The sequence below is a fragment of the Ranitomeya imitator genome, chromosome 10, assembly GCF_032444005.1.
Source record: "Ranitomeya imitator isolate aRanImi1 chromosome 10, aRanImi1.pri, whole genome shotgun sequence".
Taxonomy (NCBI): Eukaryota; Metazoa; Chordata; class Amphibia; order Anura; family Dendrobatidae; genus Ranitomeya; species Ranitomeya imitator.
The window spans coordinates 129,192,959-129,217,844 of record NC_091291.1 but is presented as its reverse complement, the minus strand read 5'-3'; the positions used below and the strand labels follow the sequence as shown (position 1 = coordinate 129,217,844).

Genomic DNA, 24,886 nt, shown 5'->3' with positions numbered 1-24,886 from the left:
CATGAGCTGTACCACACCTTCGCCATACTTTTCTCTTTCCATCATTCTGGTAGAGGTTGATCTTGGTTTCATCTGTCCAAAGAATGTTCTTCCAGAACTGTGCGGCTTTTTTAGATGTTTTTTAGCCTTTTTCTTCTTGATGCTTATGAGTGGCTGCACCGTGCAGTGAACCCTCTGTAGTTACTTTCATGCAGTCTTCTCTTTATGGTAGATTTGGATATTGATACGCCGACCTCCTGGAGAGTGTTGGTCACTTGGTCGGCTGTTGTGAAGGGGTTTCTCTTCACCATGGAGATTAGTCTGCGATCATCCACCACTGTTGTTCCGTGGGCGCCCAGGTCTTTTTGCATTGATGAGTTCACCAGTGCTTTCTTTCTTTCTCAGGATGTACCAAACTGTAGATTTTGCCACTCCTAATATTGTAGCAATTTCTCGGATGGGTTTTTTCGGTTTTCGCAGCTTAAGGATGGCTTGTTTCACCTGCATGGAGAGCTCCTTTGACCGAATGTTTACTTCACAGCAAAACTTTCCAAATGCAAGAACCACACCTCAAATCAACTCCAGGCCTTTTATCTGCTTAATTGAGAATGGTATAATGATGGGATTGCCCACACCTGTCCATGAAATAGCCTTGGAGTCAATTGTCCAATTACTTTTGGTCCCTTTAAAAACAGGGTTGCACATGTTAAGGAGCTGAAACTCCTAAACCCTTCATCCAATTTTAATGTGGATACCGTCAAATGAAAGCGGAAAGTCTGAACTTCAACTGCATCTGAATTGTTTTATTTAAAATTCATTGTGGTAATGTCTATAACCAAAATTAGAAAAATGTTGTCTCTGTCCAAATATATATGGACAGAACTGTAAATCTCATCCCTGTACTGGAAAATTTCTGTAGACCTTGGGCTGTAACTTCATGATAAACTTTTTTACCAGCGTTCTGTCTAAAGTATTGCGGTGTTCTAATCATAACGCTGTTTATTGGTAGTTATATCTGTAAGGTATACTTTTTTGGACAGCATATATTAACTTAGTGGTAATCTGCAATATAATTCCTGTGCATCGATTTGGAGCAATATATTATTACATCCATGTGCTGGTCCAGTGATGGAGTGAATGCAAACATCAGTGTTACAGCCTCAGAATTGTATGAAGCCATGTTATGGCACCCATAGAAATCCGTGGGGCCGTTCTGTACCTCGTGGGGCCATTCTGTACCTCTGTATGCCTCCAATTTTAAGTTTCTAATTGTTAAAACTGCAAAATCTACAGACTTTTTGTCCAGGACATACCGTATTTTTTGGACTACAAGACGCGCTGGATCATAAGACACACCCCAAATTTTGTGGTGGAAAATAGCAGAAAAAAGATTATTATAAGATGGTGATCCGTGTTATTGTCCGAATTTAAGGTATCTTACCCGAGAGCCGGCGGTGGTACAGCGGGGTCACAGAAGGCAGGGTCCCTTCCTTGGGAAGCCGGCGGCGGCAGAAGTGGGGCAGTGCTGCAGTCCTGGGGTGCGATGCTGTGGATCCGGTGTCGGCGGTGAGGCAGAGCTGGAGCAGGGTCCCATCCTCAGGATGCTGGCGGCGGGAGAGGTGTGGCGATGCTGCGGTGCGGAGTGCACCCGAGCAAGACCCTTCTTCAGGATACCGGCTGCAGAAATGTGGCAGCGCCGTGGCCCGGTGTCCACGGTGAGCAAAGTGCATCACCAGGTTCCCTTAGGCCATCTTCCTGAAGCAGTGGGCAACCGGAGGCTTCAGGAGAATGGCCACCGGAGGCAGCGCGTGCGCAGATTGAGATCTCGGTAGCCATTTTCCTGAAGCGGAGTGCCGCCAAGATTTCAGTCTGCACACGTGCGGCCATTTTGCTGAATCCTCCGGCGGCCCACTGCTTCAGGAAGATGGCCGAAGGGAAACTGGTAATGCACTTTGGTCACCGTGGACACCGGGCTGCGGCGCTGCCACATTTCTGCTGCTGGCATCCTGAAGAAGGGTCCCTGCTCAGGTGCACTCAACACCTCCCACCGCCGCAGCATCGCCACATTTTGGGGGGGGGGGGGGGGAAAGTGTCTTATAGTGCGAAAAATACAGTAACTTTTTCCAGTAAAAGTAATAGGTATTTTGTTTAGTGATTTTCTTTTTCTGTTGGTGAAAAGAAGCGAACAATTTTTGGAACTTTTCATTCTTTAAGAGGTTTTCCAAGCTACCAAAAATTGAGTTCATGATGATATAACCAATCATTACACTAGCCTCCTACTTTATTAAAACTAGTTCTATTTACTATTCCAGAGCCCCGCCGCCTGTCCCCAGAAGCCCACTTGATGACACAACTCCAAGTAACCAAAGATGCCCCCCTCTCATTTGTGACAATATGTCACCAAATCGCTGAAAGGGACTGGTACGCTGTTTATAAACTTAGCCAGCCCCCTTCGTCTCCTCAACTTTGAGCCTAGAGTTGTGGTATTGGACAGTTCAGCACAGACAAAAGAAAAGAATAATGGAACTTGTGGTGTGTCAGTGCAATTGGACAGCACATTCTTCTTGACGTGAGGAATGGTGCATGGTTTATTTTTCATTTTGGCCATAAAATGTAGAAATTGGTCTACTGTCAGGGTTGTGACTTTTGGCGAACTATGGTCCTATATTTGTACTGGAGGTTTTACAACATTTCGTTCAACACTGAAAAGTTAATGCGGATCAAAAATGGTAGTTCTTTCAATTCACGTCCAGCCTCTGGAATGGTGCGTCCGAACTGGGGGTACCAGGGCTGGCTTCCATTTGCCATGCCGTTCGTGGTTTCCAGCCCAGCCCCCCGCAAGGTAGTGAAACTGATTCCAGAACTGAACCCATCTAGGGATCGTTCCCGGGCATCTGGCGCATCAGTATTACTTGGTACTGGCCTTGAATAACTGTATCAGTTATTTCTGGCTCTGGCATAAAACCAGTAATACGGTATATGGAATGCCAGCCTTGGAGAAAGGTTCGGTTACATACGATATATTAATTTCTGGGGTTTTAGATTACGGTTTTCTATAGCTTATTGGGCAGGTTTTCCACCTAAAAAAAAAATTAGATTTTTTATATATATAGTTAATAGAGAGACAGACAGTATCTGAACTACTTTTCCCGTATTACATTCCAAACTATTTTCCAGGTAATATACTTTCTAATTGTTATAACCTTTTAAATGTTAATGTAATGTCTATACTAAATAACATGGAGGTCTGCTTTGGACTAAATTGGTGTAAATTGATCTGTTGGAAGATCTGATATTGTAATCAAGAGTTCTGAAAGTCAAGTTAGGTCATTAGTGAATCTTTTATAAATCTGTTGGACCCCGAGCCAGTAAGATTTTATTTTTCCATTATTAGTGACTAAACAAAAGGGAAAAAAACTTTAGTAGAAATAAAGATATGAAATGTTAAAGCAAAAGTAAACTTTTTAATTTTTTTTTTTTTTGCCTGCTGGTACTACATCAAAACTCCGGAAAAGCAATCTGCCCTGATTGTTGCATTTTCGCTGCCTATTTTATGCGTTTTTCTCTTTTTTGATGCAACATTTTGGTAACACATTTTTTTAGTGCATAAACCCTGGGAATTATGCACTTTATTATGATGTTGAGTGTTTTGCATGCATTTTTTAAAAGCTGTCCACAAAAGCTTATGAGGAAAAAAAAATCATTACAAAATTTACAGCTTTAATAGCATCTTAAAACTCAGTGGACAGGAGTTCTCACACAATCATATCCATTTTGCTTGTAAAACGCAGCATAAAAAAATCCCACAGCATTTAGGCTATGTGCACACGTTGCAGATTTCCTGGAGAACTGCAGCGTTTTTTTCCACGCAGAGACGCTGCAGATCTGCAAGTGATTTACAGTACAATGTAACTCAATGGCAAAAAAAAAAAATGCTGTGCTAATGGTGTGGAAAAATCTGCACAGAAAATGCAGCAGATTCAAAAAAGGAGCACGTCACTACTTTTGTGCGGATCTGCAGCGTTTCTGCACCCAATCCATTATTGAAATCCGTAGCTTAGTAACCCGATGTTTACCCTGGTTGCCAGCGTAAACGTAAAAAAAAAAACACTACATACGTACCTTCCCTTCCGCTGTCGGTCCTCCGCCGCTGTGCTTCTCTGCACTGTGAGCGCCGGCCAGCCGGAAAGCAGATTACAGCGGTGACGTCACCGCTGTGCTTTCCGGCTGGCGCTCACAGTCAGTGCAGAGAAGCAGAGCGCCGGGGGACAGACACCGGAAGGTAAGTATGTAGTGTTTGTTTGTTTTTTACGTTTACGCTGGTAACTAGGGTAAACATCGGGTTACTAAGCGCGGCCCTGCGCTTAGTGGCCCAATGTTTACCCTGGTTACCAGGGGACCAGCATCGTTGGTCGCTGGAGAGCTGTCTGTGTGACAGCTCTCCAGCGGCCAAACAGCGACACTGCAGCGATCGGGATCGTTGTCTGGATCGCTGCAGCGTCGCTAAATGTGACGGTACCTTAAGGCTGGTTTTACAAAATAGATAATTGGAGCTGTATCCAACTGTCCCAATGTCTGTTATTGAGTGAAGCCTCCTAATGTATACGGGGAAAGGCCAACTGTCCCAATGTCTGTTATTGACTGAAGCCTCCTAACGTATATGGGAAAAGGCCAACTGCTCCAATATTTGTTATTGAGTGAAGCCTCCTAATGTATACGGGGAAAGGCCAACTGTCCCAGTGTCTGTTATTGAGTGAAGCCTCCTAACGTATATAGGAAAAGGCCAACTACATCAATGTCTGTTATTGAGTGAAGCCTTCTAACGTACAAGGGGAAAGGCCAACTGTCCCAATGTCTGTTATTGAGTGAAGCCTCCTAACGTATATGGGAAATGGCCAACTGTCCCAATATCTGTTATTGAATGAAGCCTCCTAACGTATATGGGATAAGGCCAACTGTCCCAATATCTGTTATTGAATGAAGCCTCTTAACGTATATGGGAAAAGGCCAACTGTCCCAATGTCTGTTATTGAGTGAAGCCTCCTAACGTATATGGGATAAGGCCAACTGTCCCAATATCTGTTATTGAATGAAGCCTCCTAACGTATATGGGATAAGGCCAACTGTCCCAATATCTGTTATTGAATGAAGCCTCTTAACGTATATGGGAAAAGGCCAACTGTCCCAATGTCTGTTATTGAGTGAAGCCTCCTAACGTATATGGGATAAGGCCAACTGTCCCAATATCTGTTATTGAATGAAGCCTCCTAACGTATATGGGATAAGGCCAACTGTCCCAGTGTCTGTTATTGACTGAAGCCTCCTAACGTACCCTGGGAAAGGCCAACTGCCCCAATATCCGTTATTGAGTGAAGCCTCTTAACGTATATGGGAAAAGGCCAACTGTCCCAATATCTGTTATTGAGTGAAGCCTCTTATCAGATATGGGAAAAGGCCAACTGTCCCAATATCTGTTATTGAGTGAAGCCTCTTATCAGATATGGGGAAAGGCCAACTGTACCAACGTCTGTTATTGAGTGAAGCCTCCTAACGTATATGGGGAAAGGCCAACTGTACCAACGTCTGTTATTGACTAAAGCCTACTAATGTATATGGGGAAAGGCCAACTGTCCCAATATCTGTTATTGAGTGAAGCCTCTTATCAGATATGGGGAAAGGCCAACTGTCCCAATGTCTGTTATTGAGTGAAGCCTCCTAACGTATATGGGGAAAGGCCAACTGTACCAACGTCTGTTATTGACTAAAGCCTACTAATGTATATGGGGAAAGGCCAACTGTACCAATATCTGTTATTGAATGAAGCCTGTGGTGCCCGTGGTATACAGCGGCCACTTTTCCCAATTGATTCTATACACGGCTGAGCGTACACGTATCCATTTGGTGTAAGGGATGGATACCTGTAATATGACTTGGATGAATCACCAGGTTTTTTTGCAAAATAACAAATTGGGTCCAACTTGGCTCTGCTACATAAGTGCAGATGGAGTTACAAGTACGTGCTCCCTCCTCCACATCCAGCTGCCTTTGCTCTCTGTAGTAGTAAAACATGGCCTCAGAATTAAAGCCATCCCACGCATATGTATCAGTCATGTCAGTGCTGTATTCTTGTGACCAAAATACAGAGGAAAATGTAAATTTCCTGCTGGGGAAGCCGTCTCCCCCCAGAGAGTGGATTGTTCTGTGCAGGGAGCACTCTGTGCTGGGGTTCTGTGTAGCGGCCATGATTTCTCTGGAGTCGGGGGCTGCTGGGTTAGATCATTACCGTATTTGTGAACTATGAGGGTCTGTGCCGCCGCTACACCTCCTCCTGCCATTTCACTTCCCCGGCGCCTCTGTCCGGCCCGTGTTTACCTCAGTGAGCACAGCGTTTCCATAGCAACCGGCATTTTTTCAAAGGGAAGATCTTGTCATTTTATGTAATTCACCGCAGCTGAAGAGGGCCGAAATATTAAGTTGTTGCCATGGAGACGGCTTTGATAGATCAGTTTCTTTTGTGTCTTTCTGCTATTTTTTTTTTCTCTCTCTTTCCCTGTAGAAATTATGTAGTCCAGGAGCCGAGAATTAACACCTTCCTCGCAGGGAATAAGCCGCGGCCCCCGGCTCACAACACCACGAATGGCGCCGGCTGCTGTTTGATGCAGTTACATGTGACGGTTACATGAAAGCCTTCACACTGACATTAGATGACACTCGGGTCTCGGTGGCGGGACACACAGTGATGTTACGGTCTCCTGCCGAGAGCCGGAGTCTCACGGCGTGACTGCCATTATTATCCTGTGGCGCTGGCTCTATCTCCAGTCCAGGCGGCTCAGTGAGCAAATGGCAATGATCCCAGTATTCATATACGTACCCTGATATTATCGCCATCACAAAATGGGCACCGTCTGGAATGAGAAAAATAAGTGTCGCTGGGCACGCCGATAGAATTGTGGAAATTGTCATGAACATAAGGAAAACATCAGTTATTCTATTCCAGTGAAATGTTATTTTTGCTGAATATTCAGACATGCATTTTGCCAGGTGAAGCAATGACGCCGGTGGGCGTTGTGGTCATTTCAGTCCAACACCTTTATTCCTGGAGCCAATTCTTTTTTTTTTTTTGCTCAATTTGTCTCCTTTATTTTTGGATACTTTTTTTTTATTTTTTTAAGAATTACTTTTTTTTATGTAAATGGGAAGCAAATTTGTTTTAATATCTGAAGACAATTTTTTTTTTCTATTTTCAGCACAACTTTTTTTTATTACATTTACCGTATATGTAATTTCCAATACAAAAAATCCCAAATAGGTATTTTTATTGTGGGCGCTCTGGAAAAATAAAGGTTTATTTATCCAGCATCCAGTCTGTCCTAGTGATGAGCGAACGTGCTGGGATAAGGTGTTATCTGAGCATGCTCAGGTGCTAACTGAGTGTCTTTGGCGCGCTCAAATTATATATTCAAGTCCCCACGACTGTAACACATGCGGGGAATGGCTGTTTGTTAGACAATCCCTGCATTTGTTGCGGCTGTCAAACAGCTACGAGACATGCAGCGGCGGGGACTCGGACACAGTATTCGAGCACGCCAAAGTCGCTCTGTTAGCACCCGAGCATGCTCAGATAACACCTTATCCCAGCATGCTCACTCATTACTAGTCTATACCCATCATTAGTTGGCCTATACAGTCACATTTATGCCGCTGGAATTGGTAGTTTATGTACAGTCTTTTTTTTTTCTCTCTCTCTTTGGTGGGGAGATTTCTGGTCAACGTAGTGCTGAGATTTATACATTATGTAAGTCATTATATTGGGCTTTACACTGTGTCTCGGAGGCTACAGTCACACAACCTTATAGTTGTGGTATTTTACCCTCTGGATACAAATTTTCAGGATGGCAGACCTGCTGTTGGGCTGGGAATTGCACCCGTAAAGTGTGACTGCTATGTAGTTAGGTGAATCTAGCCTTAACCTATGTCCACTACAGTTTTGGTGGTTTTTGTTTGTTTATATTAGTTTTTATTTTTAATGTATAGAAAAAAAAATGTTTGAATAAGTATTACAGTGTATTCTATGTTTTCAGTACATTTCCCACATTGGATGTTTTATGTCTTCCCAGATACATTCTATATGAGATAGGAATATATATGCAGAAAGAGTGAATTTTAGATATGGTATATTACATATTTGTGTTAATTGGATGATGTAAGAATATATTACGTTGTTCAAAATGCCAAGCACATCTTGCCTCTTACGTCCCAACATCTGGCACCAAGCAAGCTCCTATTATTATTGCCCTGGCCTCCGCTGGGTATAACTGGTACAGTCTCCTGGGCACGTCCGGTCTTGACACGACTGGCAGACTAACAGCCAGCGTTGCTCTCGTCACCTCTGCAGATCTATCAGACAAAATCTGCAACCTTCTTTCCAGATCTGGATGACCACTTGCTATGTCGCCTGTTTACTCCTTGCCCTGCATGTATTATTTGGAAATGTAAAGGTACGAATGCTCCTTTTGTAGTTTGTTTTTTCCCTTCTATAGGGTAAGTTCACACAGGGCGTTTTTGATGCTTTTTTTTTCTGCAGCAAAACCTGATCATCTTGGCAGGAAAGAAGTTGCATCAAAAACGCAGGTTTAGGTGTGTTTTTTTGTTGCGTATTTGTTGCGGTTTATTTTGGTCCGTTCTTTTTCTCTTTGTCCAGACTAATGTCCTTGGATTTTCAGCAGCAAAAACGCAGCAAATAATGATACCTGTGTTTTTGCTGCTTTTTTTTTCCAACACCCATTCAAGTCAGTGGGTGAAAAAGCGCTGAAAGAAGTGACATGCTCTATGTCCAAAAAACGCAGCAAAGCACAAAATACTGATCAAACAAAAAACCAACGTGTGTACATGAGATTTCTGAAATCTCATAGGCTTTGCTGATATTGTAAAAAGCAGCTGAAAATTAGCATAAAAAATCAGCAAAAAAAAACCCCAGTGTGAACTTACCCTTATGATCGGTTCTGTGTAATTCTATTTTGATGGTGCATTGAGTGCTAACATTCATATGTTTGTGTTTCAGGAGGCTGAATAGCACCCAAGGAGAGATTCGCGTGGGGCCAAGTCACCAGGTTCATACATATAATTTCTTTTTTTGGGGGGAGGGGGTAGTCATGCTGTATAAATCCTTCAATGGTCACTGACCCTTTTATACCATAAATCCGGTGCCATCTTGCTGCAGTGGAGATTGATGTTGGGAATATACTCAGACACAAGAATGGTTGCCAAAATGTCTTTGTCTGAAAATCTTGTCTATTCTTCCTAATGAAGTTGTTTTTGGATTCTTTGTGGCTCTGTTTTGCTGAATCTGTTGTGCGCATAAACCCTAAAAGGTCACGTGCGACTGATCAGCAGTGAAATCTGCTCCGAATCGTGGATTTTGATGCAGTTTTCATTGTGGAAATGCTACACATTCGCAAATGCAATAATTCAGCCGTGAAAATCCATGGAATGTATTGACACATTGCAGATTGTAAATGCGGCTGGTAATTTTTCCACATGTGGATTTGTAAAGTCATTCAGAATGCTGGAGCTGTAATATACAGCAGATGGAAACCCCCCGAGTGCACATCCCCTTGTGCTGCAGTCTGTCAGCCGACACAGGTTTACCATGACCTGAGCTTGCTGCGCCATACACTGAAGGGTAGCAACAGTATTTATTTTTTTCCCAGCACAGTTATACTCTGAAAAAGGGCAATTCTATAGTAGATAATGATGAGAAAAGTGCTGTAAGTGCAATTCTCTACTCTGGTTGGCTGTAGGTGAAGCTTCACGTAAGGTAGATGGTCACAAAGACGGTCCAAAGCCCAGCTACAATATGTACTAGATGTCCTGTTCCATTTTGTGGGAGAAATCGCGCTGTTAATTGTGGGGTTAAACTGCCGAGGTCTCTGATCCTGTGTCTGATGTGTGGCAGGGTTCAGATGTAGGATTTGTATAGCTAGAAGTCACTACAAGTTCTGAGAACTGTCCGCTGTGGCGCATGCACTGTCCTGGGAATACTGCTGCAGATCAGTAAAGCTTCGAAGTACCGTAGGTCTCACAATGCAGTCATTTCTGTTCTATTTGCAGAGTTGTCTCTCTTTTTTTTGGGTGGGTGTGGGGGGCATACTAGATATAGACCAGTTGGTTCACTCTTGGAAATGCCAGATCTTATAGGTTTGCCGTAACTTCGTGGATGGTGCTAGTCTCAGCTGAGTCACATTTTAATGACACTTAGGCTACTTTCACACTAGCGTTGTGTGACGTACGTCACAATGCGTCATTTTGGAGAAAAAACGCATCCTGCAAATGTGCCCGCAGGATGCGTTTTTTCTCCACAGACTTGCATTAGCGACGTATGGCCACACGTCGCATCCGTCATGTGATGGATGCGTCGTGTTTTGGCGCACCATCGGCACAAAAAACGTTACATGTAACGTTTTTTGTGCGTCAAGGCCGCCATTTCCGACCGCGCATGCGTGGCCGGAACTCCGCCCCCTCCTCCCCGGACCTTACAATGGGGCAGCGGATGCGTTGTAAAACTGCATCCGCTGCCCCCGTTGTTCATTATTTTCGCAGTTTGTGTCGGTACGTCGGGCCGACGCTAGTGTGAAAGTAGCCTTATTTGTTTTACTGGACATGTATTATTTATAGCTTAATAACTGCCCATATAAACCTTTTATGGTGGGATAGATGGTGACATTTGTCATGCAGCAGCGGTGCGCAGTCATTGCGTAAACTGTGGTAAGCCACAAAATGTGCCAGTATTTATCCCCAAGTCGTGTTTCACGTATATGGCTTCCTCAGGGGCGTCTTTTACCGACATGGTAACCTGGCAGTATTTAAGGATATCTGAGGAACTTGTATGTGACTTGCTGTCACGTGACTATTTTAGAGCTGTGATTTTGCTGTAGAGAGAACAGTCAAGTTGCCGACAAGTCGCACGTTGCGTTTTATGTGTATTGATGTCTATGGCCAATGTATCATGTGCAACTTGAAACCAATGTTAGGAAATCCAACACATTTGGAAACTTGAGTCTGTTGCAACGTGTTACAAGCTGTAATGCGACTCCATGGGGATTCTGTACATCCTATGTGTCAGTGACACCTGTCATCATGTAGCCCTAGCCTTATTTGTTAACTTTGTTTTATTCCAATCACTTTTGTTCATTTTTGTTCATTCATTGATGGGGTCTAATCTTGTTCTCTGCTCCACAGGCCAAGCTTCCTGACCTGCAACCTTTCCCTTCTCCGGACCGTGATCCCATCACTCAGCATGAAGAGCTGGTGTGGATGCCTGGTGTCAATGACTGCGATCTGCTGATGTATCTCCGGGCAGCCAGGTGAGTTATTAACCGCAGACCTTTCCTGCAATCATGCACTAGCCAACATACACTGAAATCATTGCTTTAGCATGGGGGTGATGCCTGTTGGGTTTTTTGGCACTTGAATCCTGGTAATGTGACTGGTGACAAAATTACAACTCATCACATATCCTCAGTATCGGTGATAAACTGCTGCTTCCTGAGGGCCCCGCCGCTTACAATAATGGGGGTTTTGAATGGATGAACATTTGTTTGGACTTGAGCTGTACCCCAATTAGACTATCCGGGCACATTCCTAGGACATGCTGCAACGTTACTGCAGACCCTCACCAGTCCCAAGTATAAAAGGACTGGATCCCTAGAGCTCATTCACACATCAAACTATGCGTTTCATCAGTGTCAGTCTTCAACATCCGTTTCATCACTTTATCTCGCATGGGAAAAAAATAAGTTACTCTTCTCTTTTCCGATCTAGCAGTCCGGCAAACCGCACAGCACTTAGATGCCGATTCAATCTTTTTCACGGATCCATAGTCTTGCATTGCCAACATTGAGCCAACACTCAGATCAATATCGGTTTTGTGTAGACCGCCATGTCCGAAAATAATCACGGACTTGTGAACGACCCCATTCATTATTATAGCTAAGAGTGCTATCTGTGAAAAACACAGCAGCCGTACGCAAAAAAAAAACGTGTGAATGAGCCACTTTTTTTCTGCACAGCAGTTCAAGCTTGCAAATTTCCGAGGCTGTTACTGGTATGGTCTATTCACATGAGGCAGATTTGTTGTAGACATTTTCGGAAAAATTTAAACTGAATGGACTTTACAGAAAACCATGCATCTGCTGCAAAAAAATAAATTCAGATGCATGTAATATTTTTTTTTTAGTTGCAATATTTTCTACACCCAAGCTGCTGCATGTGAACACCAGTCAGTTCTCCATACAGCGAGCGGACACAATGCTTCTGTGCAGGCCTGAAGTACTGTCTTATGCTCTTTTTTTTTCTTGGTATTTGAGGGTAAGCGGCATAGTGCTCAGTTCATGTGTTAATCTTTTTGGCCTAGTACTCAGTTCATGTGTGCCTTCTTTTTGGCCTAGTTCTCAGTTCATATGTGCATCTTTTTGGCCTAGTTCTCAGTTCATGTGTGCATCTTTTTGGCCTAGTTCTCAGTTCGTGTGCCTCTTTTTGGCCTAGTTCTCAGTTCGTGTGCCTCTTTTTGGCCTAGTTCTCAGTTCATGTGTGCCTCTTTTTGGCCTAGTTCTCAGTTCATGTGTGCCTCTTTTTGGCCTAGTTCTTAGTTCATGTGTGCCTCTTTTTGGCCTAGTTCTCAGTTCATGTGTGCCTCTTTTTGGCCTAGTTCTCAGTTCGTGTGCATCTTTTTGGCCTAGTTCTTAGTTCATGTGTGCATCTTTTTGGCCTAGTTTAGTTCATGTGTGCCTCTTTTTGGCCTAGTTCTCAGTTCGTGTGCCTCTTTTTGGCCTAGTTCTCAGTTCATGTGTGCCTCTTTTTGGCCTAGTTCTCAGTTCATGTGTGCCTCTTTTTGGCCTAGTTCTCAGTTCGTGTGCATCTTTTTGGCCTAGTTCTTAGTTCATGTGTGCATCTTTTTGGCCTAGTTTAGTTCATGTGTGCCTCTTTTTGGCCTAGTTCTCAGTTCGTGTGCCTCTTTTTGGCCTAGTTCTCAGTTCATGTGTGCCTCTTTTTGGCCTAGTGCTCAGTTCATGTGTGCCTCTTTTTGGCCTAGTTCTCAGTTCATGTGTGCCTCTTTTTGGCCTAGTGCTCAGTTCATGTGTGCCTCTCTTTGGCCTACTGCTCAGTTCATGTGTGCCTTTTTTTGGCCTAGTTCTCAGTTCATGTGTGCATCGTTTTGGCCTAGTGCTCAGTTCATGTGTACCTCTTTTTGGCCTAGTTCTCAGTTCATGTGTGCCTCTTTTTGGCCTAGTTCTCAGTTCATGTGTGAGTCTTTTTGGCCTAGTTCTCAGTTCATGTGTACCTCTTTTTGGCCTAGTTCTCAGTTCATGTGTGCCTCTTTTTGGCCTAGTTCTCAGTTCGTGTGCCTCTTTTTGGCCTAGTTCTCAGTTCATGTCTGCATCTTTTTGGCCTAGTTCTCAGTTCATGTGTGCCTCTTTTTGGCCTAGTTCTCAGTTCATGTCTGCATCTTTTTGGCCTAGTGCTCAGTTCATGTCTGCATCTTTTTGGCCTAGTTCTCAGTTCATGTGTGCATCTTTTTGGCCTAGTGCTCAGTTCATGTGTGCCTCTCTTTGGCCTACTGCTCAGTTCATGTGTGCCTTTTTTTGGCCTAGTTCTCAGTTCATGTGTGCATCTTTTTGGCCTAGTGCTTAGTTCATGTGTGCCTCTGTTTGGCCTACATCTCCGTTCATGCATGCTTTTTTTTTGGACAGGAGCATGGCTGCCTTTGCAGGGATGTGTGATGGCGGATCTACAGAAGATGGCTGTGTTGCTGCTTCTCGGGATGATACCACACTCAACGCACTTAATACAGTAAGTATTGACTGTGCACATTTGTAGGTACATATGTGCTAATGTATATTCCGCATACCCAGGCCATTAGAATAAATTGACAGTTACCAAGTGCACAATCCTGTAGTACTTATACTCTTTATTCAGCCTTTTTAATTTTCCATAATTGGTATCTAAAGTCAGAATTTTTTTGGTTGCACTATCAGACCAGTTATTCACACTTCATTAAGTAAAAAAAAAAAACAGAAATAAATGGATGATATGAGTGTGATATTATCTGGGTACGGTGAAAGGCTTCCAAAATTGTTGGGGAGTTGCCATAAGTGATTTTCAGCTGTCTGATGGTTACAGGAGATATATCAATTTTCAGTCATGCTCATTGATGGATGAATTATACCAGTCAATATTCTCATTGTAGATTAGTTAAGTTTCTAGATTTGCTTCTTATCCAAAGTTATATGGCAAACCCTTCTTAAAGGGTCAATATTGATTTTTAGGATTGCTACTTCCAATAGGTTGCGCCATAGTTCCTGTCCGCTTCCTTTCTGAAGAGGTTTATTGCTTGGGTAATTATTAGACAAAACTCGAGTGGGGGGAAAAAAACACTAAACATATGAACAGCAAAGTGGTTTTACACTAGAAAAATACACAAAGAATCTTTCATAATTTTTTTTAAGTGTTTTTTGTGTGCACGTTTTGGATTGTACCTGCTCTAAAAAAAAAAAAAAAATACTTAAAGACCTCTGTGTGCACCTGGCCTATTAGCACCCTCACAATCTTATGTTTTGTTGGATGTGATATAAGGTATGATATAAAGAATGCAGTGTCTGTGCATCGTTGCGGAATATGTCGGCGCTATACTGCTAGTGAAAGTCTTTGCACAGTCTCTAGCTCCTTGTTGTTGCTTTTATTACATGCCGTCCTGGGAGATATAAAGGAGCACTGGATGAGCAGTGTCATTTATTATTATGGAGATTCAATAAGGTTTCCTTCCCTGCTATAAATCGGGCTTGACAATCCAGGGCTTTATTTCTGCAATAACAGCAGCACCTGCTATCAGCAGCAGTAGCGCAGTGATTTAATGTTGTTGCCCAGACGTGGCAATGCAGAGAGGTGCAGAGGACAGAGAGGGGCATCCATGATCTATAGGAATGTGACGCTTGCTGGGTCTTTGAGTGTCCTTGTGTCTTGCTATTTGTGGTGTGCCGTATCCCTTTACATGTCTGGATAAGAATGTGGGCGGCCGCTATGTAAAATGAACTCTTCTAAATAGAAGCAGCCGATGGTGGAAGCATGTCGTCCTGGTAGACCGCCGCTTCTCTGAAATCCACAGAGATTTGGTCTCTTTGATGATGATTCCATAAACAGTCGCAACGATCCTGTAAAATCTAAGTAGTCGATGAACCCGATCCTGTGAATTTCGGTGTAATGTCTTGTCCTCCTCGCCATTCAGAATGTAAAGTGAGCATTGGCTGAAATCGAAGGGGAAATGTTAATTAAACCTTATGGACCGTTTCTGCTATCCAGTTCAAGCAATGTTATCTGTATGCAGTGAATATTTTCATATGTCATTCATAGCTTGGAGAAATGGACATTCTCCACACTCTTGAGTCAACATTATACTAATATTTTCATAGCCCATCTGTCACATCGCCATTGTTATATGATAAAGAATCATGAGCGCCTAATGGCAGATACTGAATTCCCTTTTTTTTTTTTTTTTTTTATAGTATTTATTAGTAAGGATTGACTAAATTTTGAAATATGGCCACTTCTGTCTGGCATCCGCGATGCTGCAGAGATCCGAACCCCCTTTTTATATTGTGTGGAACTGGCAATGTAATGACTCATTATAGAAGCACCGGTTCCAGAGCCGCCTTCTCCTACCCCCATTCACTGAGAAACAGGAAAGGTTTCCACACAATATGCGCTGTAATTGAAGATATAAATTAGAATGCAGCACCGTGTTGAGATGTGAGAGACGGGGAATGGAGATCATTATGAAACCAAGGAACCTTCCAGCTGTGTCACTAAGAAAAGGACGTGGCGAGATCGCACTGGCTGCAGATGGCATTCTGTATATGATTGTACCTGTTCAGGGTCATTCTCTGCACTCGGGTTTCTGTATGGCGTTGGTCACATTTCTGATCTGCCTCCTTTGCCACCCCTATGGACCAGTGATGCCATGACTATCGAGTCCCACTTCCACCATCGACTAATAGGAACAGTCAACTGCGTTTATGAAGTATCTTCTCTCCATGACTTGCTAGTCTAGGGCCTCTGTTGCCAGGTGTGCAGTTATGTTTGCATCAGTGGAGAATCTGATTAGGTCAAGCTAATTTCTACCGTACATAGTTTTAGAGGCCCAGACCTATGGACCCCCGACTTGTATTGGGGTCTCTGTAAACTGCAATATAACTCTGCTTGCTGTTTTCCCATTTTTGCAGACTATAAAGAAAAACAGGTCTAGAGATCGGTGTTTACTTTCCTTTTGTGCGCTGTCATTCGACTCCATAGAGGAGGCATGTTGACTGCTCTGTTTTTGGCCACTGGAGCTTGGCTGTGTCTGGAGTACAGGGTGGCGTAAGGGGGGTGCCTGAAAAATAAAATGCCAGTGTGTAAGCTGCTGCTCTAAGGTGCTAGAAACCTATCCTGTCTGGGTATTTCCAGCAGAAGTGGTGGCTTATAGCGGCTTGTTTCCAAGGTTCGGCTTCCATGAGCTGCCTCCTAGGTGCTAATGTACATGGCTAGCTTTGAAGCCAGTGACCTGCAATGTGCAAAATCATAGGGAAAATACATAATAGATTGGATCGCTGGTCTGGACACTGGGTATTACGTCCAGCAGAGGGGAATCCTCCGATAGTTGGTGCATTTTGCAGCTTACAAACTTCGGGGATTGCCCTGAATGGTCCCACGCCGGCTGCTACATTTATCCTATTCTCAGTGCAATCACCTCACCAGTCTCTTCCACTTAGATTTTGACTGGAAAACATTTGATAAAAATCTGTGTCTTCACTATGGGGTCATTTGTAATTCTGTTTCATATTTCTCCTTCCTCTAGCTACATGAAAGCAGCTACGATGCCGGAAAGGCCTTGCAACGTTTAGTGAAGAAGCCAGTTCCCAAACTAATAGAGAAGTGCTGGACCGAAGATGAAGTGGTAAGACGTCATGTTAGAGCTGCCTCCATTCACTGCTGTCAGATATCCATAAACTTCATCACACAGAAAGAAGTCCTTTATAACCTTCCTATAAAGGTCAGAAGCAGCTGTTCCTGTTTATAAGGACGCTTGGATACACCTAGGAATAAATCTCTGCTCGGCCTCTCAGCAGTGTATAGGCGGATCACACATAAAAGCCAGATAAGATGCCACAGCCTATAAAACATGATAAGGCCCTTAGAAGTCTTGGATGGGGCGGAGGTGATGGCAGGTTTATTTCTTGCCCTCGAAAATAGAATCAGATCGAGTTGCCTGTGTCCGTTTTGGAAGCACTTTCATCAATACATGAAATCCATATCTTGGGGCTCCCAGAAACCGAAAAAGAAAACAATTTAACAAACGTGAATCTTGCAGTTGTCTCGTCACCATCATAGCTCTCCTTACACCAAACCTAGAAAGGAATGATAAAAGTGAAGCAGAGCCTCGCTGCTCGTCGTCTGTAGCATTTTCTGCGTGATCCTGAAACATTCAGTCTCTGAGAAATCCTACAGAGAACACTGGGGTTAATCTCCTGCTAATCTTTTCCATTTTTGTCCGGTAACTGGCCGAATAGAGTAGAGCTTAAAGAGCGTGATCGACCGTAAAATATATATAATTTACACATACATGTATTTTTTTTTTTAAGGCATAGATTGATTCAAAATAATCAGAGGTATGCCCACTTTCCAGTTACACAGATTGCTCCAGAGCTCCCACTGACTGGGAGCAGTGGATGCCCCGTTTGGAAGTCACAGTAGCGGTCAGGTGACTTGAGGGGCACATAATCAGATGTTTCTCTGATGACTGACCGCTGCAGCCAATCACCGACTGCAACAGTGCTGAGACACCACTTCCAGAGTGGGCAGAGACATTCAGAGTAACCTATCCTTGATCCGCAGGGGTGCTGGAAGGACAGTATGTTTGTCATTTTTAATCAGTTTATGCCTAGAAAATATATACCAGTACTTTTATTTATTTATTTTTTTCTTGTAGAGCGGACATAAATGAACTCCTAAAACACGAAGATGATTTCTGTATATATTTCTCAGTTTCCTTCTCTGTTTAGCTTCCTTTTATAAGTTGTCCAGTGTTAAGAAAAAAAGGTTTAAATGGAGGGGGAGGGGGCAGATGCAGCCTGCAGAAAGAATTGGCAATTTTCACAAGAGCAAATGTTTTTTCCCCCCTTTATCTTGTCCTCCCGTGTTTCCTAGTTGAGATGTTTCCAGGGAAATCAATTAGTTGCTGTCGATTGTCTTGTCATAATTAAGAGTCCTCCCGCTTACAAGCTTATTGACCGCAGAGAACAGTGGATCTTAACCATGTAAATCCATGTGTATTAGTGATACTGATGATGACGTGTGATAGGGCAGCACGATGGCTCAGTGGGTAGCACTGTAGATTTGCTGCACTTGAGGCCTGGGTTCAAACACCACCTAAGACCACATCTGATGGAGTTTGTATGTCCTCCTCATGTTTGAGTGGATTTCCTGCTGGTATCAATAGCAAATTTAATTATGAGCCTAATTAAGGGTACCGTCACACAGAGGCACTTTTGTCGCTACGACGGTACGATTCGTGACGTTCCAGCGATATCCATACGATATCGCTGTGTCTGACACGCAGCAGCGATCAGGGATCCTGCTGAGAATCGTACGTCGTAGCAGATCGTTTGGAACTTTCTTTCGTCGCTGGATCTCTCGCTGTCATCGCTAGATCGGTGTGTGTGACACCGATCTAGCGATGCGTTCGCTTGTAACCAGGGTAAACATCGGGTTACTAAGCGCAGGACCGCGCTTAGTAACCCGATGTTTACCCTGGTTACCAGCGTAAATGTAAAAAAAAAAAAAAAAACAGTACATACATACATTCCGGTGTCCGTCAGGTCCCTTGCCGTCTGCTTCCCGCACTCACTGACTGCCGGCCGTAAAGTGAAAGCAGAGCACAGGTGACGTCACCGCTGTGCTGTGCTTTCACTTTATGGCCGGCAGTCAGTGAGTGCGGGAAGCAGACTGCAAGGGACAGACACCGGAATGTAAGTATGTAGTGTTTGTTTTTTTTTACGCTGGTAACCAGGGTAAACATCGGGTTACTAAGCGCGGTCCTGCGCTTAGTAACCAGATGGTTACCCGGGGACCTCGGCATCGTTGGTCGCTGGAGAGCTGTCTGTGTGACAGCTCCCCAGCGACCACACTACGACTTACCAACGATCACGGCCAGGTCGTATCACTGGTCGTGATCGTTGGTAAATTGTATAGTGTGACGGTACCCTAATGGGGACCGTGATAGCGATGTGTTTAAAGTGTTGTGGAATTATTGGTGCTATGTAAGTGAGTAAAATAAATAATAAAATGTATGAGAATGACAAGTACACAATTACCAGAAAGTCTGTTAGCGTGGACAAGTGCACAGTAACTCGCTTTGTCTGATTAAGCCAGAAATAGTGAAAACGATTTTCTTTGACATTATCTGTGGAGCACAAGTTACATAGTAAAGAGGACATTTGCCAAGTTGTTACCGCCACCATATACCGGAGGAACAGACTTTAATGGCACTGACAGTGTCTGTAGCCGTTTACTAAACAGAATCTGACCATTTTATATACAATAGGAAAATCTTAGCGACATTTTCCTCTACAATGCCGCGTCATATATTTTGGTACTATAAATGTCTTTTGTTTTTAATACAGAAACGGTTCATCAAAGGATTACGACAGTATGGCAAGAACTTCTTCAGAATTAGAAAGGAATTGCTTCCCAACAAAGAGACGGTGAGTTTCTATTTGTCGTCATTTGTTTCTTAAAAGGGGCCCAGCTTTTTAATGTTGTCAGGGCCACATTCACACTATCCCAGAAAGCAGTGTTGGTGAGACGTAGTTCGGCTTCAGTTATACCCATGAGTGTTTGTGAGCACAGTCCTGGGACAGGGAGGCTGCATTGGGGCCAGGAGAAGTGAGACGAAATAGCTGTTGCCTGTCATGCCCAATACAGACTGAAGACATTTTATCGGTCAACAAGTGCCACATTTTCCCTCGTATTGATAATTATAAGGACCCATTAAAGAAGAGCTGTTGCAACTGCTGTCATTACTGTTTTATTACATTTTTGTCGCTTCCCAAGAAATCACAATTGTGAAGTCTCTCTTCTCATGAGCTCTTGTTGTGTCCCTTTGGTCCTGGAAATCTAAAACATGAACTGAGGTGGGAGCAATCTCTGGTCAAATGGTTGTGTCCCTACACAGTGTGACACTGTTAGCTCTGATTTGACATGGAGAGATTGTGTAGGGACAGGCCTAGGTGTCACATACGTTTCCAGGAGGAATAACCGAGAAACGGCACCGTGCAGATTTCTAAGAAATTATGGTCCAGAAGTAGTGGTTTCATAACCCGATAGCGCCTCATAATACTATTATGATAAGGTGACGGCCCTTTCTGTGGATAATGCGATGGTCAGGTTTCCTTTCAGCCTGATTTCATGGCTGTGCCTGCTACACACCGGATTGTTTCTATGACTGCGGTTGTTTGCATTAGTGGGAGCAGGGATGGTGAAGTAAGGCTACGTTCACATTGGCGTTCCGCCAATGTGCGTCGCTGTTGCGCCGGCGACGCGCCCCTATGTTTAACATAGGGGACGCGTGCGTCGTTTTGGTGGCGTTTTTCGCCACGTGCGTCGTTTCCGACGCTAGCGTCGGACGCAAGAAAACGCTACATGTAGCATTTTCTGTGCGTCCGATTTTCGTCGGAAAACGACGCACGCGTCGCAAAACGCGCGCGTTTTTGCGCGCGTTTGCGCGCGTTTTAGCGTGCGTCGCGTCGCCGACGCACGGCGGCGCAACACTAATGTGAACGTAGCCTAAGAAGCAGATGCAGTAAGTAGTCCTCACCTGTTTCCATGGCTTTGGGCCCCTCCAAGTTGCTAATGTCTCCTATTAGCACAAATGTTTCGCAAGTAAATCACAAGTGTAGTATTTGTGTTTTGCTCCTTGAGAGGTGTTTGTGTGGCGGGCACACCCTGGATGACCCTGTATTGGCTGTGCAGACTAGCTGGCTGATTGTCTTTTTGGAAGCCTTGCAGGTAGATGTGTGAAGAACATAATGAGTCTTGTGTTTCCTGCACCCCCACTTCCTCTGTTATCTATCACCTCATTAGCATCTGTGGCTGAAGCCTCCACTGTACACTTGTGTTGTAGTCTTAAGGTACCGTTACACTAAACAACTTACCAACGATCACGACCAGCGATACGACCTGGCCGTGATCGTTGGTAAGTCGTTGTGTGGTCGCTGGGGAGCAGGGGAACGATCAGGGGAACGACTTCGGCATCGTTGAAACTGTCTTCAACGATGCCCAAGTCCCCCTGCAGCACCCGGGTAACCAGGGTAAACATCGGGTTACTAAGTGCAGGGCCGCGCTTAGTAACCCGATATTTACCCTGGTTACAAGTGAACACATCGCTGAATTGGCGTCACACACGCCGATCCAGCGATGACAGCGGGTGATCAGCGACCAACGATCTCCCAGCAGGGGCCTGATCGTTGGTCGCTGTCACGCATAACGAGATCGTTATGTGTGACGGTACCTTTAGATGCTGTTTTTTATTTGTTTTTCCTTGTCAGTGAACGCTGTGGCCTTTGTTCCAGTTGGCAATAAAAAGTAATTTTTTTTGGTATTTGGCCCATCAGAGGTTTCCAGCTTCTTTTCTTGTAAACTTGAGTATTCAGCATTAACATTTCTGCATTTCCAATTTTCCAAGCTAAATCTGCTGCTCCATAATTAGAGTATAGATGTGATAAGAAGGTGCTGAAAGCACAGCAGGGGCACGGTGCAGATGTCGAGCAGCAGGCTGCTCTTTTTTCTCCTTCCTTTCTGTTTGTGGCAGGAATGCAGCAGACAAGACCAGGGCTGTATGTGATTCCTAAATGTCAAATGGACTCGAGCATTGATGGAAATGTCAAAGAGCAATTTTTTTTTTTTGCCCCAAGAGGAAATGGATAGACGTGTGTGTTTAGGCCATTTCACACAATGTAAAATCTATACAAGACATATATTCATAACTGGATTCTAGTCTTGTGTTCCTGACGCTTAAACTGTAAAATGGAGCTGATCGTGGCTAATATGTCGGCTCCACCTGTACAATATTTGGAGTAATCGTGCAGATCCTGAACATTGTGTTATTTCGGCTCTGTAATGCGTCACCCATAGAAGATTTTTTGAGCGGAGCCCAAATTCTTGTCTAAAACTGTCAGGTTGATGGTTCACTAACAGTTGCTATCCGACCGTCTAGTGAAAGGTGATTATGCAGAGGCAGCCATACCTATTCCCGTCCATTTCAGGCGATGTACAATAGATGTTTTTGACAACTTTCTGCAAAGTGCTTTCGCAGACTGAGGACTAATGATGGTACATTGTAGGTCGTTTATATCGAACCGTTATTGTTACATTTCACGAGTCTTCTAGATTATATTCCATTTTCATCATCTTTAGTCTAATGGATACTGTAGAGTGAAGGGAGGTGCAGTTTGCGGACATAAAGCCTCAAGGGTTGGCCTAAACTATGGGACCGTGTTCTTGAGTTGACACTTGTATTGCCGGAAATCCCTGTATCCTGTCACCAATGCAAGGCAAAAGTAAAACTGAAAAAAAGCATGTTCACGTGAGGAACAAGAATGCTGGTCAGCCAAGACAGCAGTCCATAAGGATGAAGAGATGACGGCACAAGGACCATATCCTGAAGTCCATGGGAGCAAAAACACTGGCCAAGATGAGAAAACAGGATGGAAAAGAAAAAAGGTTTTGAGGGAAGATCATGTTTGGTATCCTACATCTTTATCCTTCTTCATAGTTTTGTTGTTCTTTTCTTTTTTCTTGGACAGGATTTAAAGTGGAAATGTCCATTTAATTTGCCTCATTGCCCTTGTAAAATAATTATGTGAAGCATTACTGGACCTTTATTTCTCATCAGCTCCTGCCGGGTTCGCTTCTATTTGACATCCTAACATTGCCTGGAAGCTGGAACTGATTTTTATTTTTCTGTGCACATTGTGAGACGCATGGTCATGTACTATGCACTTGTGCAGATTATTTTCTAATCTCATTAAGTGGATGAGGTCCGCAGCTCCAGTAGTATTGGCGTCTAGGGGAGGGCAGATGGCCTTGTAGAGTGAGGCTGATCCATCTTTGTGAGTCTGAGCTTCATGGATTCACTGTAAGAATAAGCCTTTGGCTTACTATTGTAATGAATCCATATCGTGGGGACATCCAAGCGGAGTGTTACTGTATCCTGCTTGTGCAGAGAGGGTTATATGTGAGCAATAGAAACCTTGGCTCCTTCCACCCCCATGAGAACTACATTTCTCTGGCTCATTTAAGGCTCCGGGAATGAATCTGCCTCTGCAGATATTGTCATCGCCTGGTTTCCCGGACAGAGGGTGAATCGGATGAATATAATGGCCGCCAAGAGCTTCTCCCTCGTGTGTTACATCCATGCTACGTCTGCTCTTATTAATAGAATCAGCTACAAGATAAATGCCAAACTATGAGCCCTCTTTCATGATGTAAAATATTAGAAAAAAAAAATGTGTGGTATCTTCCTGTGCCTCCTGGATAGCCCACGGCTGGCTAGAACTCTTATAACAGCCATCGCTTTAGGCTTTGCTACTTCCTAGACATGACAGCGGAGCCGATATAAACGTTTTCCATACTCCCTTGCAGCAGATGTTGTGCCTTGGTCTCACTGTACAGAATTCTGACATGTCTCACATAGTTCACTGCTCCCTCCCAATCGTCTCGACGCAGCCTGCTGGTGCCAGAGTGTATTGTGTGGATATAGCGGTGTGTGAGGATAGTGAAAATATAGAATACAAGGTGCATTTATACCCCGCTATTATCGGGAACGAGCATTGCTAGGACTGCCGATCACCTGAAAACACTTGTTCGTTGGGGTGAAATGATTTTTTTTTTTTTGTTTACCCACAAGATCGTCGTTCTCTGAAGTGCATCGTCCTCTATAAACAGGGCCTGCGCTGCTGAGAACAATAGCAGCCTATATGCTCTGCGTGATCTGCTGCTGATCGTTCCATATGCACATCTGAGGCGGTCTGCCTGCGTAAACGGGCTTTTACACAACTGCCAATTGGCAAAGATTTACTGATCAGCGTTCTTCTAACGCTGCCAGTCGGTAAATGTACACACACCCTGTTATTGTCAGAGATTGGAGAATTACTGCTCATTATTACCTTGATTCACTTGCAGGCTTTAAATGCAATCCATTTCTGTCTGGAGAGAAGACGAGCGCTTGTCTTACTCCCTGCTGATGTTAGCTGAGAACGTGCGGTCATAAATATCATAAAACCTGAATCACACATGCACTTTCCATGGCAGTTCCGGGGGAGCACGGTGGCTCAGTGGTTAGTATTGCAGCGCTGGGGTCCTGGGTTCAAGCCCCACCCTGGAAAACATCTGCAAGAGTTTGTATGTTCTCTGCGTGTTTGTGTGGGTTTCCTCCGGGTTCTCCGGTTTCCTCCCACATTCCAAAGACATACTGATAGGGAATGTAGATTGTGAGCCCCAACGGGGACAGCGATGATAATGTCTGTAAAGTGCTGCGGAATATGTTAGCGCTATATAAAAATAATTGTTATTATAGTTAATAGTCTTTTAAATTCCAGGAATAGATAAGTTTTTACTTGGCGTAATTATTTTCTGTATCATGGACGAATATTTCAGTTTTATATCCACCCTCTTATGTTTGCCTCCAAAAAACTACAGCAAAAATTGCCTGATTCACGTCTCAAATCTACCTACCCCAACTGTGCAGTAAAGCTGTGCCTGTGGAGGGAGAGTGCTGGTTACTGTAGTTCTGTGGTCACAGCAGCATCTGCTAATGTTG

At 43.9% G+C, this 24,886-nt stretch overlaps 1 protein-coding gene across 5 annotated transcripts in view; it reads left to right on the top strand.

The window, feature by feature from the left end:
* The window catches only part of RERE (arginine-glutamic acid dipeptide repeats), a 342,283-nt gene that overhangs the window by 284,445 nt on the left and 32,952 nt on the right, over positions 1-24,886 (top strand). For all 5 annotated transcript variants that reach the window (XM_069741281.1, XM_069741280.1, XM_069741282.1 and 2 more), the window contains 5 exons: positions 9,041-9,089; positions 11,218-11,342; positions 13,728-13,827; positions 16,868-16,966; positions 19,692-19,772. In XM_069741281.1, coding sequence (XP_069597382.1) covers positions 9,041-9,089; positions 11,218-11,342; positions 13,728-13,827; positions 16,868-16,966; positions 19,692-19,772 — 454 coding nt within the window. The remainder of the gene's footprint in view (positions 1-9,040; positions 9,090-11,217; positions 11,343-13,727; positions 13,828-16,867; positions 16,967-19,691; positions 19,773-24,886) is intronic.